Raw genomic sequence first — 18274 nt, 5'->3', positions numbered from 1 at the left:
ACCTGTCCTGTTTTGCAAGATGGGAATAGTTTTGAGGACAACATCCCCATCTATTTTTAGAAGCAAGGATCAGATATTGAGCCAGTTGATTCCATACGGTGGCGCCCTCAGGTGTCCAAGTCAGGATGGGTAACCATAATTCACACTGTTAAATATATAGAAGAGATGGAGCAATGTCGTGGAAACTGAGAAGAAAGCCTCTGACTGCCTAGAGGGGAAGGCTTATAGGCAGACAGCTTAGCTCACAGGTTTACCCATAAAAATTTCAAGGAAAGCCTCACTCAATGATAGTGTCCTCCTGGGACACAGGGCCCTGTATTCCTTCCTTGTTCTAGATAAGGTCTGGGGCCTTGTCTCCCTACAACCTATATCCTCACTGTCTGTTAAATGTGTCCATCCAGCCAGCTGTCTGTACTCGGGAACTGTGTGTCTTCTCCTTCTATACCCTGGGGGTCATGTCTGGAGCTGCAGAGGACGTGGCTACTGGAGCAGAGGTATGGGAATTGGGATGCAGAAAGGCAGGGGAACCTGGACGTGGTGGTGTATGCCTGTAATTTCAGCACTTAGAAGGATGAGGCAAGAAGATTGCTATGAGTTTAAGGCCAGCCTGGCCTACATAGTGAGTTCAAGTACAGCATGAAGTACGTAGTGAGATCCTGTCTCAAAAAATCAAAACAAAAAAGCAAAAAGCAAACACAGACCCTGGCTTGGTGTAGAGCAGGCTGTTGTCCTAGCTGCTTAGGAGGCTGAAGTAGAATTCCTTGATGGCAGGAGTTTCATATGTGTAGCATGCATGAATCCTGGTCTCAATATCCAGCAGGAAGGAAGGGAAGAAAGGATGGCAAGGAGAGAGAGATCTGGGAGGTGATATTTATTTTTTCTTTCATCACTTGGCTGCTGCTTGACTTTATAATAAACTTGTATTTTCTAATTAAAAGCCACAAAAGTATTTGATTTTTTTTTTTTTTTTTTTGGTATCGGGGATTGAACTCGGGTCCTTGTGCTTGCAAGGCAGGCCACCAAACCGCAGAGGTAAATCCCCAGCCCAAGTATTTGATTTTAGAAGAAGCAGCAGGGAGAAATGCTACGCACCTTGGGACTTGGAAAATTGAGCATTCTTTAGCTCTATTCCTGTCCTTTGTCTTTCCTCTCAGGTGGTGGACCTGCTGGTGGCCATGTGCAGGGCAGCTCTGGAGTCCCCAAGAAAGAGTATCATCTTTGAGCCTTACCCCTCCGTGGTGGACCCCACTGATCCCAAGACTCTGGCCTTTAACCCTAAGGTACAGTTGCTTTAGAACAAGTCAGGGCTGAGGAACGGAGATGGTGAGAGATAATGGGTACTACGTACTATCACTGCCTTGTACACAAGAGCTTGGCATGAGGGTCCGGAGAGATGGAGCACTTCCCTATTTCTTGAGAACTCTTGACCCCAGCATTTAGCTATTTCAGTGAACAAATAGCTGAGTTTGTCTAAAGAAAGCAGAAAAATTACCATCTATTACATTGTGATGGGAAGAATGTAGGCTTTGATGCATACCGATGTGGATTCCAAATGAGCTTCTTCCGAGACAAATGATGTTAGAGAAGCTGCTTAACTTCTGAACTTCAATTTCCTAACCTGTAAAGGGGATTGTTAGGAAATTATAGGGTAATCTGTGTAAAGTGTCAGATTAGTGTTCTCCAGAGAAACAGAACAAATAGATTATAAGAGGTACGTGGAAGTGGGGCTGAGATTTAGCTCAGTGGTGCCCCTGCCTGCTTCACAAGTGCAAGGGCCTGAGTTCAATCCCTGGTACAAAAAAAAAAAAAAAAAAAATGCATGGAAGTATTTATATTTATAGGTCTGGATAGTGTGTTGTTCATCTGGGAGATAACCCAGTATTTTGCTGTCTGCCTGCCCAGCTTAAATATGAGTATTTTATAATCTTCCTTATGTTTCATATATACATATGTATGCACACATATATACATATATATGTATATAATAGAGAAAATGAGGCTTGTTATAAGGAGCTGCCCCACATGATGATGGAGGCTCAGAAGTCCTCTGCAGTCAGCAAGCTGATGTCCTCAGAGAGCCTGTGGTGTGTATGATTCCGGTCTTAATCCAGAAGCCTGAGTGAGAACCAGGAGAGCCAGTGCTATAACACGTTTACAACAGGGCTGTAATCCATATGTCTCATTGCTAAATGGCTTGAACAACCAGTGGTTCATGCACCACTGTCCCATCATGACTGCCCCCTTCTGTCCCAATGGGACAGTCATGCTTGTACCACTGGTGTTTTTTGTTTGTTTGTTTTTTGGTGGTTTTTTTTTTGGTACTGCGGATTGAAATTGGGTCCTTGCGCTTGCAAGGCAGGCCACCGAACCACTGAGCTAAATCCCCGGCCCCACTGGTGGTTTAAACTGGCAGGAATGTGGTAAGTTCTAGTCTGAGAGCCAAAGGCTCAAGATCTACAAAGATTCAGTTTTGTAGTTCCATTTTGAAAACAGAAAAAGGCTGATACGAAACTCAAGTCGGGAGGAGAACCCTTTTATTTGGGGCAAGATTCAGTGAGGCTAGCTTTTTATTCTATTCACATCTGTGGTTGACTGGATGAGATCTTTCCACATTAGAGAGGGCAGTCTGCTGATCGCATATTCTGAACCAAGAACACCCTCAGAGACACACCCAGAAATCATGTTTGGCCAAACATCTAGGTACCTGTGGCCTAGTCAGGTTGACTATTGAAATTAATCATCATGATGGACATGGTGGTGCATGCCTATAAAAGTAGCACTTGGGAGGCTGAGGCAGGAGGATCACTGTGAGTTTGAGACCAGCCTGGGCTACACAGTGAGTTCCAGGTCAGTCTCAACTACATAGTTTTTGTCTCCAAAAAACAAAAACAAAAAAAATCATCATCATCATGAGTACACAGGAAGGTACCTTCCTGTTCCTGTCCTTATTGTATATCAAGCACCATACTAGGTTTTTTACATACATTATTTAATCCTCAACATATTTGTGAGGTGTTAGGAATTGTTATTTACATTTGCAAATGCGGCTGGGATGTACTCAGTAGTAGAGAGCTTGTCTGGCACATGTAGGGTTCCATCTGCAGTGCTGAAAAAAAAAAAAGCAAAAAATTACCATCACTTGCAAACAGGGATGCTAAGGTTCTCAGAGTGCAATAATGTGCCCTGTTACTTCAGGCTGGTAAGAGATTTGGCACTTGAGGCAGAATTGGCATTGATTTTGTCTTTCCATTGCACACTGCTCTGCTTCCCTGAGCCTATACTTCTTTTGTACACCTTACCCTCTTTTTCTTCCCATCTTTCTCTGTCCTCTACTTTTCTTCACATGGTTCTTTTCCCATTGATTCTCTACAGAAGAAGAATTATGAGCGGCTTCAAAAAGCTCTGGATAGTGTGATGTCCATCAGGGAGATGACCCAGGTACTCTGCCGTCTATGTGTCCCCTTCCCTTTGCCTGCCCAGTTTGAGTCCCATATTCTGTTTGTAATTTGTGGGTGTAGGATTTAGAGAAGCTATTCAAATTCCTGTGTTTCTTTAGTATCCCCTATAACTTTCCCAATTTTTGATTCTGTTTTGTTAGCTTTTACTCTTTAATTCTCTTCCCTCTAGTGCTTTTTTCAACCTTTATCTTTGCTGTTAATTTCTTACTGTTAATTATTTATATTTAATATTCTTGTGCAATTCTTAGGGAAATGAGGGAGCGACTTCTCCCCAAGGTTGGGGGTGGCAAGGGGGATTTGGAAGTAAGGAATGAGGCCCTGAAGGCCTGCATATTCTGTCCTTCCAGGGGTGGGGCAGCCCCTTGGAGCAGTGCCTATCCTTTGACTCAAGGCTGCCCCTCAGCAGACCCCCACCTTGCCTGCAGTCTCTGTAGGAGTAGACACTCATTTGTACTCAGGTTTACAGGTGGGCCTCTCCTCAGCAAATCCTAGGCATTGCCGTTCAGAGGAGCATGTAAAACACTCCTCGGAGGGAGGATTTACTTTTCCAAAGGACTCTACTTTATGTGAAGATTTACCATGGGATTCTCCTTGCCCTAATCTTTCTGGGACATTGATTTTATTTATTTTTTGATTTATAATCGACTTTTTAGGGCTGTAGGAATTGCATACAATGAGGGAGACCCACCTGCATGTTGTTTTGTAAGCATCTTCAGTCATTTTCATATTTACTTAAAATTCCCAACCTGACTGGGCTCCTTGAGGGTGGAAGTCCCATGTCCTCTGTCCTCCATGTGGCCCTCAATGCCTGTTTTACCTGGACCCTGCGAGTCTGTGCAAAGTGGGAGGGCTCCTGCCTCTGCTGGGAGATAATCTTATGGCCATTGTCTTACAGGGCTCCTACTTGGAAATCAAGAAGCAGATGGACAAACTGGACCCCCTGGCCCATCCTCTTCTGCAGTGGTATGGATTGAATGGCTCAGCCTTATGGGGTGCCAGGAGAGAGATAGAAGTTGGATGTGGAGCCAACTTCCTCTCCCAGAGGCGGTTCCACATCCTTCAAGGTTGCAGACATGGTTTTCCAGAGTTTTCCAGAGTTGGAGTTCGCTGTTGATATACTTTGCCTTGGCAAGAATTCAAGTCCTACAAAGAGCTCACAAATTCTACCTGATTTCTCAAGTTCTCTAAGTGTTCCATATTTCCCAAAGGGTTTGTTTTCTCAGGTTTTTTTTTTTTTTTTTTTTAGACAGTCTCACTATGTAGTTGAGACTGCCCTGGAACTCACTGTGTAGCCTAGGCTGGTCTTGAACTCACAGCCATCCTCCTGCCTCAGCCTTCTGAGTGTTGGGATTACAGGCGTGCACCACCATGCCTGGCTGTTTTCTTAGTTTTTTAATTGGCAAATAAAAGTTGTATATATTTGTCATGTGTAACATAACATGTTGATATATGTGTATATTGTGGAGTGGCTCCGTAGAGATGATTAACATATTCATTGCTTCACTCCACTCTTTTATGTAGTAAGAATACTTACAATGTCCATTCTCCCTGCAACCACTTTTTTTTTTTTTTTTTTTTTTGAGAAAGGGTCTCACTATGTAGTTTAGACTGGCTTTGAATTTGCAGTGATAGTGATCTTTCTGCCTTAGCCTCCCAAGTGGGATTACAAGCAAGTGCCACCAGGCCTTGGTAGTTTTCAAAAATATAAAACATTATCATTAACTGTAGTCACCACCAGTGCATGCCAAAATCAACACTGTTCATTTCAGCTAAGTCTTCTGTATATCCAGAGAGAGATGTCTCTCCCTGCTTTCCGTGTCCAGAGACTTCCCTGACCCAGCAGAATGACTAGAGCCTGAGGCACTGCTGTTGTTCCCTTTTGACTTCCCTGCACCCTCCCTCCCTGCTTTTGCTTTTCTTGTTTTCCTGGCATCTGCTCCTTCATCTGGCCTCTCTTCCTGGTTAGCCTTTGTAACAGGGCTTCTCAGTGCCACAGCTTCCTCCCTACTCAGTGTGAGGACTGAGCAGGCACTGAGAGTCCGGGGGCATCATGCGGCCATGAATGAGACCCAAGAAACAAACTGTCCCCTGCAGGAGGTCATGCTGTTTTCTGGGCCCTCCATATTCAGCTGTACAGCCAAGTCTGTTCCTTACTCCTTACGAAGTTCTTTTTTGGGGGCAGGGGGTAACCAGGGATTGAACTCAGGACCTTGTGATTTTGAGGCAGGCAACAGCACTATTGAGCTAAATTTCCAGGAAGTTCATTCTGTTGATAAGTTTTATCTTCTGAAAGCATTTCAGATCTTTTTTTGTTTTAGTTTTTCCTTCACGCAGGGTCTCCCTTTGTAGCTCAGGTTGGCCCTGAACTCACTGTGTAGCCCAAGCTGGCCTCTAACTTGAGGCGATCCTCCTCCCTCAGCCTCCCCAGTCTGGGATCACAGGCGTGTGCCACTAGGTCTCGCAGGAGATTCTTTCAAGTTTCTTCTGTCTCTTCAGCCTAGATGGTAACTCTCTTTGTAATCTTCCCCTTCCCTGAGAGTTCAGGCAAGAAACTCCTGCACCCCAGTTCTGAAGTTAAACCCCAGGTGTAAGTTGTCTCCATCCTAAATCACACCTTTTCTTTCTAGTTTTTTCAAAAAATTATTATTTTTTTCCCCATTACCAGGGATGGAACGTAGGATCTTTCACTTGCCAGGCCCTCTACTTTTTAAAAAATAGGCAACTTTTTTTGTTGTTATTTTTTTTGAGAGAGGGCCTTAGTTCAGGTTGGCCTTCAACTCACTATATAGCCCAGGTTGGGCTTGAACTTGAGACAGTTCTCCTGCCTCAACCTCCAGAGTGCTGGGAGTATAGGTAGTGTGCCACCACACCTGGCTAATAGGTACTTTTTTTTTTTGGTACCCGGGATTGAAATCAGGACCTTAAATCCCCAACCCTAATAGGGTACCTCCTGACTCTTCTTTTGTTCAATCCTTTTTGTCTCCTTGGATAACAGCAGCACACCTCCTACCCTTGCCTTTCATTGTTTTAACTCCCTATAACTAGCTGATCTTTGGTCAATAGCTTCCTTTAAAAAAATTTTTTTTTTTTTTTTTGGTATCAGGGATCAAACTGGCCCTTGTGCTTACAAGGCAGGCACAGAAACCACTGAGCTAAATCTCTGGCCTCCCTTTAAACCCCCCCCCCCATTGAGTTTATTGGTACATTTAAAGCAAACAATACAGTTACATTTCTCATTGGGATCTTGTACCTTTACATGCTAGGTCTTGGTTCTTTTTTTTCCCCCATACCCCTGCCCTCCCTTCACCCACTTCACCCTTTCCTATTTACAAAGACTTTGTTTCCATTTTTTTCTTTTTTTTAACATTTTTTTTCTTTTCCCTTGTTTCCCCCTTTAAATTTTATACACAAGTGTTGTCACTCAGAAAGGCTCTCTAGATAGTGACCAGGTCATGTCACGTGGTTCAGACAGACCAGGAACCCCTTCTTAATTTCCCATGGCCAGAGATTCTTGTTCAGGATAGTCTAACTACATACTTACTTTGCTCTTTCCCTTTTGTCTCTGTTTCTTCCCAGGATCATCTCCAGCAACAGGTCACACATTGTCAAACTACCTCTCAGCAGGGTAAGTGCTGATGCTCCCTCTAAAGTCTCCAAGTTTCTAGAGATGAAAGGATGGGGTTCCAAGCCAGCTGACCATACTGGTCCTAGATCTGCCTGCCTGGCTGTGTCCATCGGCATTCTGTGGGCCTTGCATGTTTCCATTGTTTGGGGTCAGTGCCAGCCTGATTTGTTCCCTCTCCCCACCCTTCCCTCCCTGATCTCCATTTCCGCTCTATTTCCCTGGCCCCGCCCCACCCTGGGCAGCAGCTGAAGTTCATGCACACCTCACACCAGTTCCTCCTGCTGAGCAGCCCTCCAGCCAAGGAGGCTCGGTTCCGGACTGCCAAGAAGCTCTACGGCAGCACTTTCGCCTTCCAGTGAGGAGGGGAGGTTGGGCAGCTGCGGGAAGGGCAAGTGGGGAGTCTTGGAGTTGTTGAGTGTGTGAAACGCTTGTGTCAGTCACCTAGTCAGTGAGGAGCTAGGAAATGCTCTTGTGGTAGGTGCTGTAGAGGATGAAAAGAATGCATGGCATGGTCTTCATTTTCAAGCTTTCATAGTGGAAGAGAAATGATATTTACACATCATAAGAGGGAATTGAACAGATTGGAAGGGATAGATTTGAACGCTTATTTTGATCTTAAATCCAACGCCTTAACCACTCAGCCATCCTGGTAACCTAAAAACTTACTTAAAAGGATATCCACAATTTATGCCTAATTGTGGGAGGGAGAAAAAAAAAAGGTATTAAAGATAACTCCAAGTTGTAGTACGGATTCTTTAAAATAAAATTTGAGGTCTGGGCTGGAAGCCATATTTGGGGTCAGTGATAAGTTTGCATCATTTTAGTTGAAATCAAGACAACAGGCAGATGAAGACACTGAACCAGGAGTTGAAAATTTATGATGTGATTCTCTGAAGAGCAGTAGAGATGGCACTGGCAGTGAAGATGTGGCGTTTAACCACACGCGCACAGGCTGCCTGTGCTGTGACTACATCCGTGTGTGTGTGTGTGTGTGTGTGTGTGTGCGTGTGCGCACATCACTAGGCAGATCTGTATGGGCTAGGATGGGTGGGAGTGGCTGCCCTGGAAGTGCTGCTGGGAGCCTGTCACCAAGAGGAGGCCTGTGTTCTGCCCTGCATTGCAGTGGGTCCCACATTGAGAACTGGCATTCAATCCTGCGCAATGGGCTGGTCAATGCATCCTACACCAAACTGCAGGTGAGGCTGTGCCCCTTCTCCGCCCCCTTCCAGCTCCCTTGCTTGGGGAGGCTGCTCTGGAACACTCAGCTGGTTTTGCCTCAGTGTGCACCACCCTAGCCTATCTTGGGAGCTTCCCTAGAGAGGAAGTTAGAGCTGATGCAGAGAATGAATATAACTTCTGTGTTTGAATGTGGGCTGTATGTTTCGGTGGTATAGAGAGTGAGAATGTACCTGTAGGCAGGAATGAGGACCTCATGACTGTAGCCTCTGTGATGAATTCACCTACTACAAAGAACTTTTTCTTCCATGAGTACCTGTGCTTTCTCCTGAAAGACCGCAAGAAGCAGTGCTGCTCCTTCTGGTTCCCTGGTTCCTCCTGCAGTTCCTTTGTTAAAGAATCTGCATATGTGCCAGGGCCTGGAGACCAGGAGGGTGGGTGCTGTGGGACTGACTACCCTGCCACTCCCCATGCTAGGATTTCCTAGGCAAGCAGTATAACCTGAATCCACTTTGTAGACAACCCATGTTGTAAGTATAGGTTGCCTATAGTATTTGAGAAGGTAGTTGGAGGGACAGAGGACTGGATAAGCTCTGTGGATGCCTAATGCATAGCCATGGGTGGCCCCAGGCTCATATGTTCATCCTGGTGTTTCCCTGCAAGCTGCATGGAGCAGCCTATGGCAAAGGCATCTACCTGAGCCCCATCTCCAGTATTTCCTTTGGATACTCAGGTAAGAAATATGCTCTGGCCACTGTGACTGTGTTTACATCACATCCATTTGTGAACACATGATGTGTGCTGTCTGCTCCTCCCCATTGTGGACTGTTCAGTCTCAGCCCTCTCCCTAGTCATGGATACATAATCTTTTTCTACTTTCTCTCTTTAGAAGTTTAGATTCTCTATGCAGTAAGGACAATTATTGTTATAAATGGTAATTTTGTTCATTGTAGGAGCTTGGCCTTGAGAAAGGTTTAAGGAACAACTGGAAAGTGAAATAAGGCTTTTTGTAAACCACATTTTTTTATATTGGCAGTTAAAAATTGTATGTGTGCAAGTGTGCATGTGAATTTATGTGTAGAGATACAGGAAGGCTTGGGTCCTTTGTATTGGCTTATATTTCTTTTTCTTTTTCTTTTTTTTTTTTTTTGCGATACCAGAAATCAAACTCATGACTTTGCACTTGTGAGGCAAGTGGTAACAGCACTGAGCTAAATCCCTGGCCCTGTATTATATTTCTGAAGACGTTCTCTCAGCTATCTTTTTTATTTTTATTTTTCTTTATTTATTTTGGTTTTTGAGACAGGGTCTCACTATGTAGTTGAGACTGACCTGGAACTCACTATGTAGCCCAGGCTGGCCTCAAACTCACAGCGATCCTCCTGCCTCAGCCTCCCAAGTGCTGGGATTACAGGCATGCGCCACCACACCTGTCTTCTCAGCTATCTTTTAAAATTGAAACTGAGCCAGGCATGATGGCATAGGCCTATAATCTCAGGACTCTGGGAGGATGAGTTAGGAAGATCACAAGTTTGAACCCTCCACAGGCAACTGAGTGACACAGTGACTTGATGAGACCCTGTGTCAAAATAAAAAATAAGGGCTGAGGATGTAGCACAGTGCAAAAGGTCCTGGGTTCAATCCCCAGAACTATAAGCAATCAGTCAATCAATAATATTTATACTGTTACAATATTCACATTGAATGAAAAGGCATTTTATCCCAAATGTAACACAAGAACAAGATTCAGATTCTAGTGAGTGCAGAATTTTCTACCTTAGGAAAGGAATCTGATTAGAAGTTTATCCTTCCAGTTCATGGTTTAGCGCCTTTTCAGTCTGCTTTGTTTTGTCCAGTGTCATTGGCATGTCCATTTGATGAAAGCAGTTGTACTAGGTTCTCAGCAGATGATTTAGTATTCTGCAGTAATTGGAGCTGTTATAAAGAAAACTTATGGCTAGAATCACAGAATTAGAAAAGTCTCTAACCATAGAACAGAGCAAAGGAGAGAAAGACAATATAAGTTAAAAAAAAAAAAAGCAATGAAATAATAACAGAAATAGTAGTAGTAAAGCTAAAGGGTAATTCTTTTAAGAACTAACAAAAAGATGAATCCTGGTTAGATTAATAAAGGGGCACAGGGGCCAGGGATTTATCTCAAGCCCAAGGTCCCAAGTTTGATCCCTGGTACTGAAGGAAAAAAACCCAAAAATAAAGGGTCACAAACAAATAGTATGAATAGCTGAGCTATGGCACATGCCTATATTGCTAGCTATCACGAGGCTGAGGCAGAAAGATCACAAGTTTAACGCCAGCTTGGGCAGCTTGGGTCTCAAAAAAAATTTTTTAAGTATATGTTTGCAATATAAAAAATACATTCACAGCCGGGTGTGGTGGTGCATGCCTGTAAAACCAGCACTTGGGAGGCTGAGGCAGGAGGATCACTGAGTTCGAGACCAGCCTGGGCTACATAGTGAGTTCTAGGTCAGTCTCAACTACATAGGGAGACCCTGTCTCAAAAAACCAAAAAATTAAAAATAAATTAAAAATTCATTCACCGTAGGGAATTGGTATATATACCTTCATCCTTTCTACTTTCCCTTGTAGTTAAATTTTCTTTTCTAAGGAGCTGAGGATGTAGTTTAGTGGTAGAGCATTTGCCTAACGTGTATGGCTCCATGTCAATCCCTATAGTACCTAGTACCTCCAAAAAACAAAGAAAAATGTAAGTACAGGTATACCAAAATTTTAAAAGCTAAGAGAACTCTATAAACTTTATACCAGTAATTTGAAAACTTGGACAGAAGGAATTCATAGGAAAACATAACTTAATAAAACTCCAAAAAGAAGTTCAAAGCCTAAATGGCCATAAAATTATAGAAGAAATTAAAGTAATTTAAAATTTCCACACAGAAAAGCTAGATGTGCATGCCTGTGATCCCAGCACTTGGGCGGAGGAGGATCTCTCAGGCTGGTCTGGGAGATGCAGTGAGTTCAAAGCCACCCTGAACTACAAAGCATGACCCTGTCTCAAAACCCAGACAGGTGTGGTGTTTTGTTTTTTGGGTTTTATTGTGGGTTTTTGAGATGGGACCTGGCTATGTATATATAGTTCAGGGTGGCTTTGAACTCACTATGTAACCCAGACTGGCCTTGAACACAACAATCCTGCCTGAGCTGCCTCTTTTTTGGGAGGGGGGTATTGGGGATCGAACTTGACCCTGCATTTGCCAGGCAGGCATGGTGCCACTGAGCTAAATTGCCAGCCCTCAATCTGTCTTCCCCTCCTGAGTGCCAGGAGTATAAGCATGCACCATCCCACCCAGCCTTCCTGATCTTCATTTCAACAGCTGGTCTGAGAATTGAATCCAGAGCTGTGAGCCTGCTGGAAAAACACTCTTTATCTCTGAGCTATGGCATTGGCACTCAGTTAGATTATTGATGAATGGATTTGTTTGTTTGTTTATTTATTTTGAGAGAGGGTCTCAGAAAGTTCAGGCTAGCCTTGAACTTGGTATGTAGCCCATGCTGACCTCGATCCTCCCACCTCAGCCTCCAAGTGCTGAGATTACAGGCATGCACTACCATGCCCAGCTAGCACCTAGTTAGCTTTATAGGTGAGTCTTATTTTTTGATACCGGGGATCAAATTCAGGCCCTTGCACTTGCAAGGCAGATAGCAGAACCACTGAGCCAAATCCCCAACCCTGTAAGTGAGTCTTAAACCAAATTTTCAAGGAATAATATTCTAATCTTGTGCAAAAAATTCCAGAGGATCAAAAAAGTTAGAATTACAATACAAATTATGGAAGATTGGTTAACTTTATTAAAACTAAGAACTTCCATGCATTTTTAAAATCACAAATCAGTAAGAAAAGGACAGCGTGTTGGAAAGACAAGCAAGTTGTATCCAAGTAGTTTCCTGAAGAAATGACCCACAGAACATGCAAAGCTGCTTGATCTCTATTTATAGGGAAGTAAAATCCAGATAAAATGACTTACTGAGTTGTAACTCATCAGGATCTCCTGTAATGCCCAAGGGGTTATGAGTGATACAGTGCTTTTGGGAAACCACTCAGTAGTAGCTCCCAAAGCTGGAGAGTTTTACCCAGTGAACCAGCACTTGAGTTCCTGTGTGTGCACAGCCAAGGGCATGTTCAGGGATGTGTGGGGCAGACTGTTCACAGCAGGAAATCTGGGAAGCAACTCTGATGTCCAGCACTGGAAGAATGGGTAAATGCCATCAGTGAAGTCTCACTGTAGACTGTGGTTCAGCAGAAAAAGTTAATGACGTTTGTGACATGTAGCAATATGGGAAATTTTCATAATGTGTTGAAGAAAATAGGCAAGTCCCAGAAGACTGTCCTGTGGATGCCTTTTCTATTGTTGAGGTGCAAACATGGATAAACACTCCCTAGCTGTGTGTGGGAGTGAGTATAAAAAGCATGGCAAAGGAACCCCTTTCTGACAGTGGGGCTTGGTGGCAGAGCATTTGCCTGGATGTGTGAGGCAAAAGACTTCAGGATAGTAGTTAGCCATAAACAGAAGTCATTTGGAGCCTTAGTTATTGGATTATTCTTCAGGTATTTATTGTCCTATTAAAAAAGACCTATGAGCCGGGCGTGGTGATGCACGCCTGTAAAGCCAGTACTTGGGAGGCAGAGGCAGGAGGATCGCTGTGAGTTCAAGACCAGCCTGGCCTACATAGTGAGTTCCAGGTCAGTCTTACTACATAGTGAGACCCTGTCTCAAAAAACAAAAAACCAAAAAAAAAGGACCAGTGCACCATGAAACAAGGGCTATGATTAATTCATAGAGGGTAAATGCTGCTTATGTACATAACTGTGTGTGAATGTCTCTTATTCTGTGACTGAGATCCAAAGCTGGGTTGGGGGTGAGGAAGTCTTTCGGGCTTCTTTGGTTTCCTCAGTTTTTATCTTTTCCCAGCCAAAGCAGCACTCTGGTTAAGTTCTTATTACTTCCCGAGTAATGAGATTCTTCTGGATTTTATTGCCCACAATTTTGTCCTTCCTCTGTTCTTCTGTGTCCTCCTTGCTCTTCTGCCATAGGCCTTTTGTTTACTGCTAGGTACTTGAATACATGAATTGCCGCATAAAACCAGGAATCCTTGTGGGACTTCTTGTCTTTCCTGAACATTTTACTGATTATGTAAAACATTAAGTGACACTGTCCTCCCCTCTCCAAGGGTTATGATTATGTATCCAGATTGCCATAAGATTTTACTACTGGAGTTATAGATCATCTGGTCCAATTCCTTATTTGTAGATAAGCCGGCTTATACACAGGGAAGTTAAATAACTTTATTATAGTCACATAGCTATGGGGAGCAGAGCTAGGATCGCAGTCCACATCTCCTTACCATAATACTGGACTGACAGGAGAGACTTGGCTTGAATGAGTGGATCTCTGCAGTCCTTGTAGATACCATTACGTGAGAATCTCTGTAATCTTGGATAGAATGTGTGCAAAACACCCACATACTGCAGTTACTGTGGCCCTCGGCCAGCTGTCACATACATTCCCTACCACCCTGTTCTGCACTGGTTTTCTGTTTCTTCCAGAGGGCACCTTTAGCCTGGTAACTCTGGGTGCCTCCTGACAGTTGGGGTTAGTACACATGAAGAGCATCCATTTCACCAGAGGAGCTGGCCAGAGGTTGGCCACAGTGTGCAGGTTGGAATGCAGGACAGTGAGAAAGCAGTTTGTTTGTACATGCCATCTGCTTAATTCTATGTGGGGCTTCTGATAAGAGTGTATGCACAATGCATGCAGAGATTATTCTAGCCACCAGATTCTCAGTCTTGACTCAGAATGAAGACAGATCAGTGGGTCAGTACAGATGGCACAGTGTAACAAGCCTGGGGTGGGACAAGATTTGGGTTAGAGCATAATGGCTGTCTCTATAACCCACCATAGAAACCAGGCTGTTGAGCTCCGTGTGCTGGCACACACCTGTCATTCCAACACTCTGGGAGGCTGAGGCAGGAGGGTCACTATTTTGAGCCCAGCCTGGGCAACTTAACAACCTAACGAGACCTTGTCCCAAAATTAAAATTGGTATTGGGAGGCACCTGAGGATATAGCTAGTAGTGCAAAGGAACAAAGATTTTTAGACAGGGTCTCAATGTGTTGCCCAGACTGGCCTCAAACTCACAGTTCTGCCTCAGCCAGATCATTTTTGTCTTCCTGTTGGCCTCTTCTGGAGTAGAACCTGCATAGGGATTTTTCTTGGAACCTTGTCATGGAATATCCAGGCTAAGCAGGTTACATTGTTTGGAGGTAGAGTGGACCCTTATTGAAGACAGTGGGGAAGGAGGGAACAGCTGGTGTCTGTCCTTTGTTCTCAAATACCAAAAAAATTTTTTTGAGACAGGATCTCTCGTAGTTCAGACCGGCTTTGAACTTGATATGTAGGCCAGGTTGGCCTCAAACTCACTGCGATTCTTCTGCCTCAGCCTCCCAAGTGCTGGGATTATAGGCAAGGGCCACCACACCCAGTTTAAATAACCATTTTTAATGCAATGCCAACACTTGAGCAGATCTGACACGTTGGGCTTGGTTCCTCTCCACTGCCATTTGACACCAGAGGGCTTCATGTTCCTGGCTCACATTGTGTTACTCCCCTACCTTAGAACCCTTTAGTCGCTCCAGCCGGGTGCTTCCCTTTGTCCTCTGCACAAGCTTTGGTTGCCTTAGCACGGCCTGCAAGGCCTCTTGATCTGATCCTACCTTTCCCCTCCCACATCATTTCTTGCCAGTTTTCTGCCATTCACTGTGGTCTGTTCAAACTAGGACACATGACTTTATCTTTCCTTCAGCCTTTCCTTACTGTGTTCTGCCCAGAACGCTTCTCCCACCTGTCTTCTGGCTGACTCTTCTCAGCCATGTCTTTTCATCTTTATTGTCACCAGCCCTCTTCAAATCTGTAGGCTCAGCTGGTTGCCCTTCTCACTCACACTGTGCTCTGTAATCTCCCCATCACAACCCCTGCCATAATGTGCTATAGTTTCTTGCTCATTGCCTGCAATCTGCACCAGACTAAATTTAGTGAGAGCAGTTAACTTGTTTTTTGAATTCACCATTGTACTACCAAGTGCCTGGCACAATGCCTGGGACATAGTAGGCCCTTTGATAAATATTTGACCAAAGAATGGGTGAGTGACCCGAGTTTGTTGTTCTGTGACAGGAATGGGAAAAGGACAGCACAGGATGCCCTCCAAGGATGAGCTGGTCCAAAGATACAACAGGATGAACACCATCCCCCAGGTATTAGAAATCGGCCCTGCTCTGAGGAGTGTTCTTCCTGGGCTGCTCCAGGCTGCAGAGATGAGTGGGAAACATAGGGCTGGGCTGATTGAAGATCATGGAAAGGAATCAGGTGTGTCCCAAGTGGAACACACTTCAAAGTCATGTGGTCTTTGTCAGAAGTATGAAAGCAAAGGCCAAGTTGAGATGGAAAGATGGAAACTGGGCCCATCCAAATTGACCCCAGGAAATCAAACTTGTGGAAGGTGGCCTGGAACTCAGGGCATCACAGACCCCCACCCGATCACTAGCTCACAAGCTGCTTCATGACTAGCTATAATGCCCTGCTTCTGTCTGCTCTTTGCCCCTTCTCTTTCAGACCCGATCCATTCAGTCCAGGTTCCTACAGAGCCGGAATCTCAACTGTATAGCACTTTGTGAAGGTAGGTAGTGTACCCACTCCCTGCTGGTTTAGGTCCCAGCCTCTAGCTGCGACCCAGCCACGACTGATACCGGAGCACTGTGTCTTCCCCCCCGCCTGAACTCTTGTGTCTCAGGCTTTTATCTGTGACTTGTGCCACTTTCTACCCAGTGATCACATCCAAGGACCTCCAAAAGCATGGGAACATCTGGGTGTGCCCTGTATCCGACCACGTCTGCACACGGTTCTTCTTTGTGTAAGTCTGGGAGGAGCCCTGGGCTCACTTGAGTGAGGGGATGCTGTGGTGCTGTGTGACTACTGGGAAGGCCCTGGCTGTGATCTGAGCCTTGTTCCTTGCTACCTGAGTGGAGGTGACCCTAGAGCTTTCTCCATGGAGGATGGGGATGAGCCAGGGATTTAACTCAGCGGTTCGGCCTTGCAAACGCAAGGACTGGGGTTCAATCCCCGGTACCAAACAAACAAAAAACATGGAGGATGGAAAATGGGGAGGAAACCAAATAAGCTGAATCCTTTCCACTCTAAAAAATAGTGAGAAAGATTTGACTCTTGGGGTGGCCACACCTGCTGTGCCACTGCTTGACATTTTTCTGGTATTCTCCTTTCACACTAACACTTGCCCTGTCGTTGGCAGATATGAGGATGGTCAGGTGGGCGATGCCAACATTAATACTCAGGACCCCAAGATACAGAAGGAAATCATGCGTGTGATCGGAACTCAGGTTTACACAAACTGAGGGGGCTCCAGCCCTCGAACCATGCTGTTCCCCAGGATCCATCTGCCCTTATCAAAGGGCTCAGGAGCAACAGGTGAGACTGCCCTACAGCAATCAGGGGCTGCTACCCAGGAGCACGACGAGGATAGAAGAGGTGGCCATCATGGTGGAGACTGACCCAGGAACCACTCCACAGTGGATGGCCAGACTGACTCCAACCCCCGATCTGCCCAGTTGACTTCACTCTGTTTGTAAATAAAACAATAAACTGGAAGGTGCTGTGGACTGGAAATGATCACTGTGGTCTTCCCAGGCCCCAAGGGGATTGGGTGGGGAGAGTCGGGAGGGCTTATGCTGCACCGCACCAAAACTGAGTCCATCTGATGGTGTGTTCTACAGAGCTGCCAGCACCTTTATCAGCACAGCATATTAGGTACAGAGGGAGTCTTACAGTTACGCAGATGAAGCAGAGCATAACTGTCAAGATTTAAAAGTGCCTAAAGCCAGAGCAGCTGGGATTTCCTACCCTCAGAGCAGCTACCTTCTGCACAAAGCCTTAGCCTTTCACTCTCTAGCTCAGGCTGGGCCCCTCTTGTCCTTCCTCCAGCTGTTTCTTTTGGATGCATGAGATATGGGGGAGCTGGTAGATACAGGAAGCTGTGTTGGTATCTAATTTGAAGTCTTTAAGGAAAGGCTAGCAGAGGGTTTGCAATAGGAATCTTTCTTCCTTTATAGTATGTATGTATGTATTTTGAGACAGTCTCACTATGTAGCCCAGGCTGCCTCAGCTTCCCGAGAGCTGGAATTATAAGCGGGCACCACTGCACCTGGCTACATTAAGAATCTTAACTGAAGCAAGGTGGAAAACTGCCTTCATTACCTTGCTAACCTGAGAACCAGGCTGAGCTCCATCTGTCCAAAATTCTCAGTGTACCTGGGATCTGATGGCATTTCCAAATAATTTGTGAAATATTTACATAGAAATATGGGCATATAAGCATGGCAAATGCAAAAAAGAGAAAAAAACACCATTTTTAAAGACTGACTTTTTACTAGACATAGTGGCACATACAGGTAATCTCAGCACTCTGGGAGGTTGAGGCAAGAGGATTGCTGTGACTTTTAGGCCATCCTGGCTACATAGTTCAAGTCCAGCATGGGCAGTTTATCGAGTTAGACCCTGTCTTAAAATCAAAAGGATCTAGCTCCTTGTGGAGGCCTTGGGATCAATTCCCCATTACTTCCCATTAAGTGCACATACACACAAGTGCTTTTATAGGTTTTTGATTCTCTCACAGCCCTTGACTTACAAAGTCTACCCTAGACTATTGTCTTTCATTTTCTTTGTTATACATATCAACCTAGGTAGCTTATCCTGTTCCAATTCCGGACTGCCGTAACACAGAAGTACTGTTCTAAGGTCCATATCCCCAGAAGCTGTTTCTTAAACTCCTTTACCCCTTCCTGATCAAGATTAGGACCTCCTACTGGGTGCTGTGGCACATACCTGTGATTCCCAACACTCAGGAGACAGAGGTAGGAGGATTGCTGTGAGTTCAAGGCTAGCCCGAGCTACACAGTGAGACCTGTCTCAA

General features: G+C 44.8%; 1 protein-coding gene and 1 long non-coding RNA gene across 9 annotated transcripts in view; one reads left to right on the top strand and one right to left on the bottom strand.

Moving 5' to 3' along the window:
- The window catches only part of Parp6 (poly(ADP-ribose) polymerase family member 6), a 29841-nt gene extending 12862 nt beyond the window's left edge, over window positions 1-16979 (top strand). For 4 of the 7 annotated variants that reach the window (XM_010627250.3, XM_010627230.3, XM_019207986.2 and 1 more), the window contains 12 exons: window positions 402-494; window positions 1155-1280; window positions 3373-3438; window positions 4354-4421; window positions 7035-7083; window positions 7326-7438; window positions 8207-8279; window positions 8923-8992; window positions 15466-15545; window positions 15904-15967; window positions 16117-16201; window positions 16598-16979. In XM_010627250.3, coding sequence (XP_010625552.1) covers window positions 402-494; window positions 1155-1280; window positions 3373-3438; window positions 4354-4421; window positions 7035-7083; window positions 7326-7438; window positions 8207-8279; window positions 8923-8992; window positions 15466-15545; window positions 15904-15967; window positions 16117-16201; window positions 16598-16700 — 990 coding nt within the window. In that variant the 3' untranslated portion in view covers window positions 16701-16979. Of the gene's footprint in view, window positions 1-401; window positions 495-1154; window positions 1281-3372; window positions 3439-4353; window positions 4422-7034; window positions 7084-7325; window positions 7439-8206; window positions 8280-8922; window positions 8993-15465; window positions 15546-15903; window positions 15968-16116; window positions 16202-16597 lie in introns of those variants that run through there. The other 3 variants (XM_010627256.3, XM_010627242.3, XM_010627264.1) reach the window with 2 other exon arrangements.
- LOC104864324 overlaps window positions 3044-18274 on the bottom strand; it is a 20272-nt gene continuing 5041 nt past the window's right edge. For both annotated transcript variants that reach the window (XR_004514322.1, XR_780848.2), the window contains exon 3: window positions 3044-3106. This is a non-coding gene — a long non-coding RNA (uncharacterized LOC104864324). The remainder of the gene's footprint in view (window positions 3107-18274) is intronic.

This window comes from Fukomys damarensis, unplaced genomic scaffold (genome assembly GCF_012274545.1).
Source record: "Fukomys damarensis isolate Sample0158 unplaced genomic scaffold, DMR_v1.0_HiC HiC_scaffold_25, whole genome shotgun sequence".
Classification (NCBI taxonomy): Eukaryota; Metazoa; Chordata; class Mammalia; order Rodentia; family Bathyergidae; genus Fukomys; species Fukomys damarensis.
This window is presented reverse-complemented; position numbering and strand designations above follow the sequence as displayed.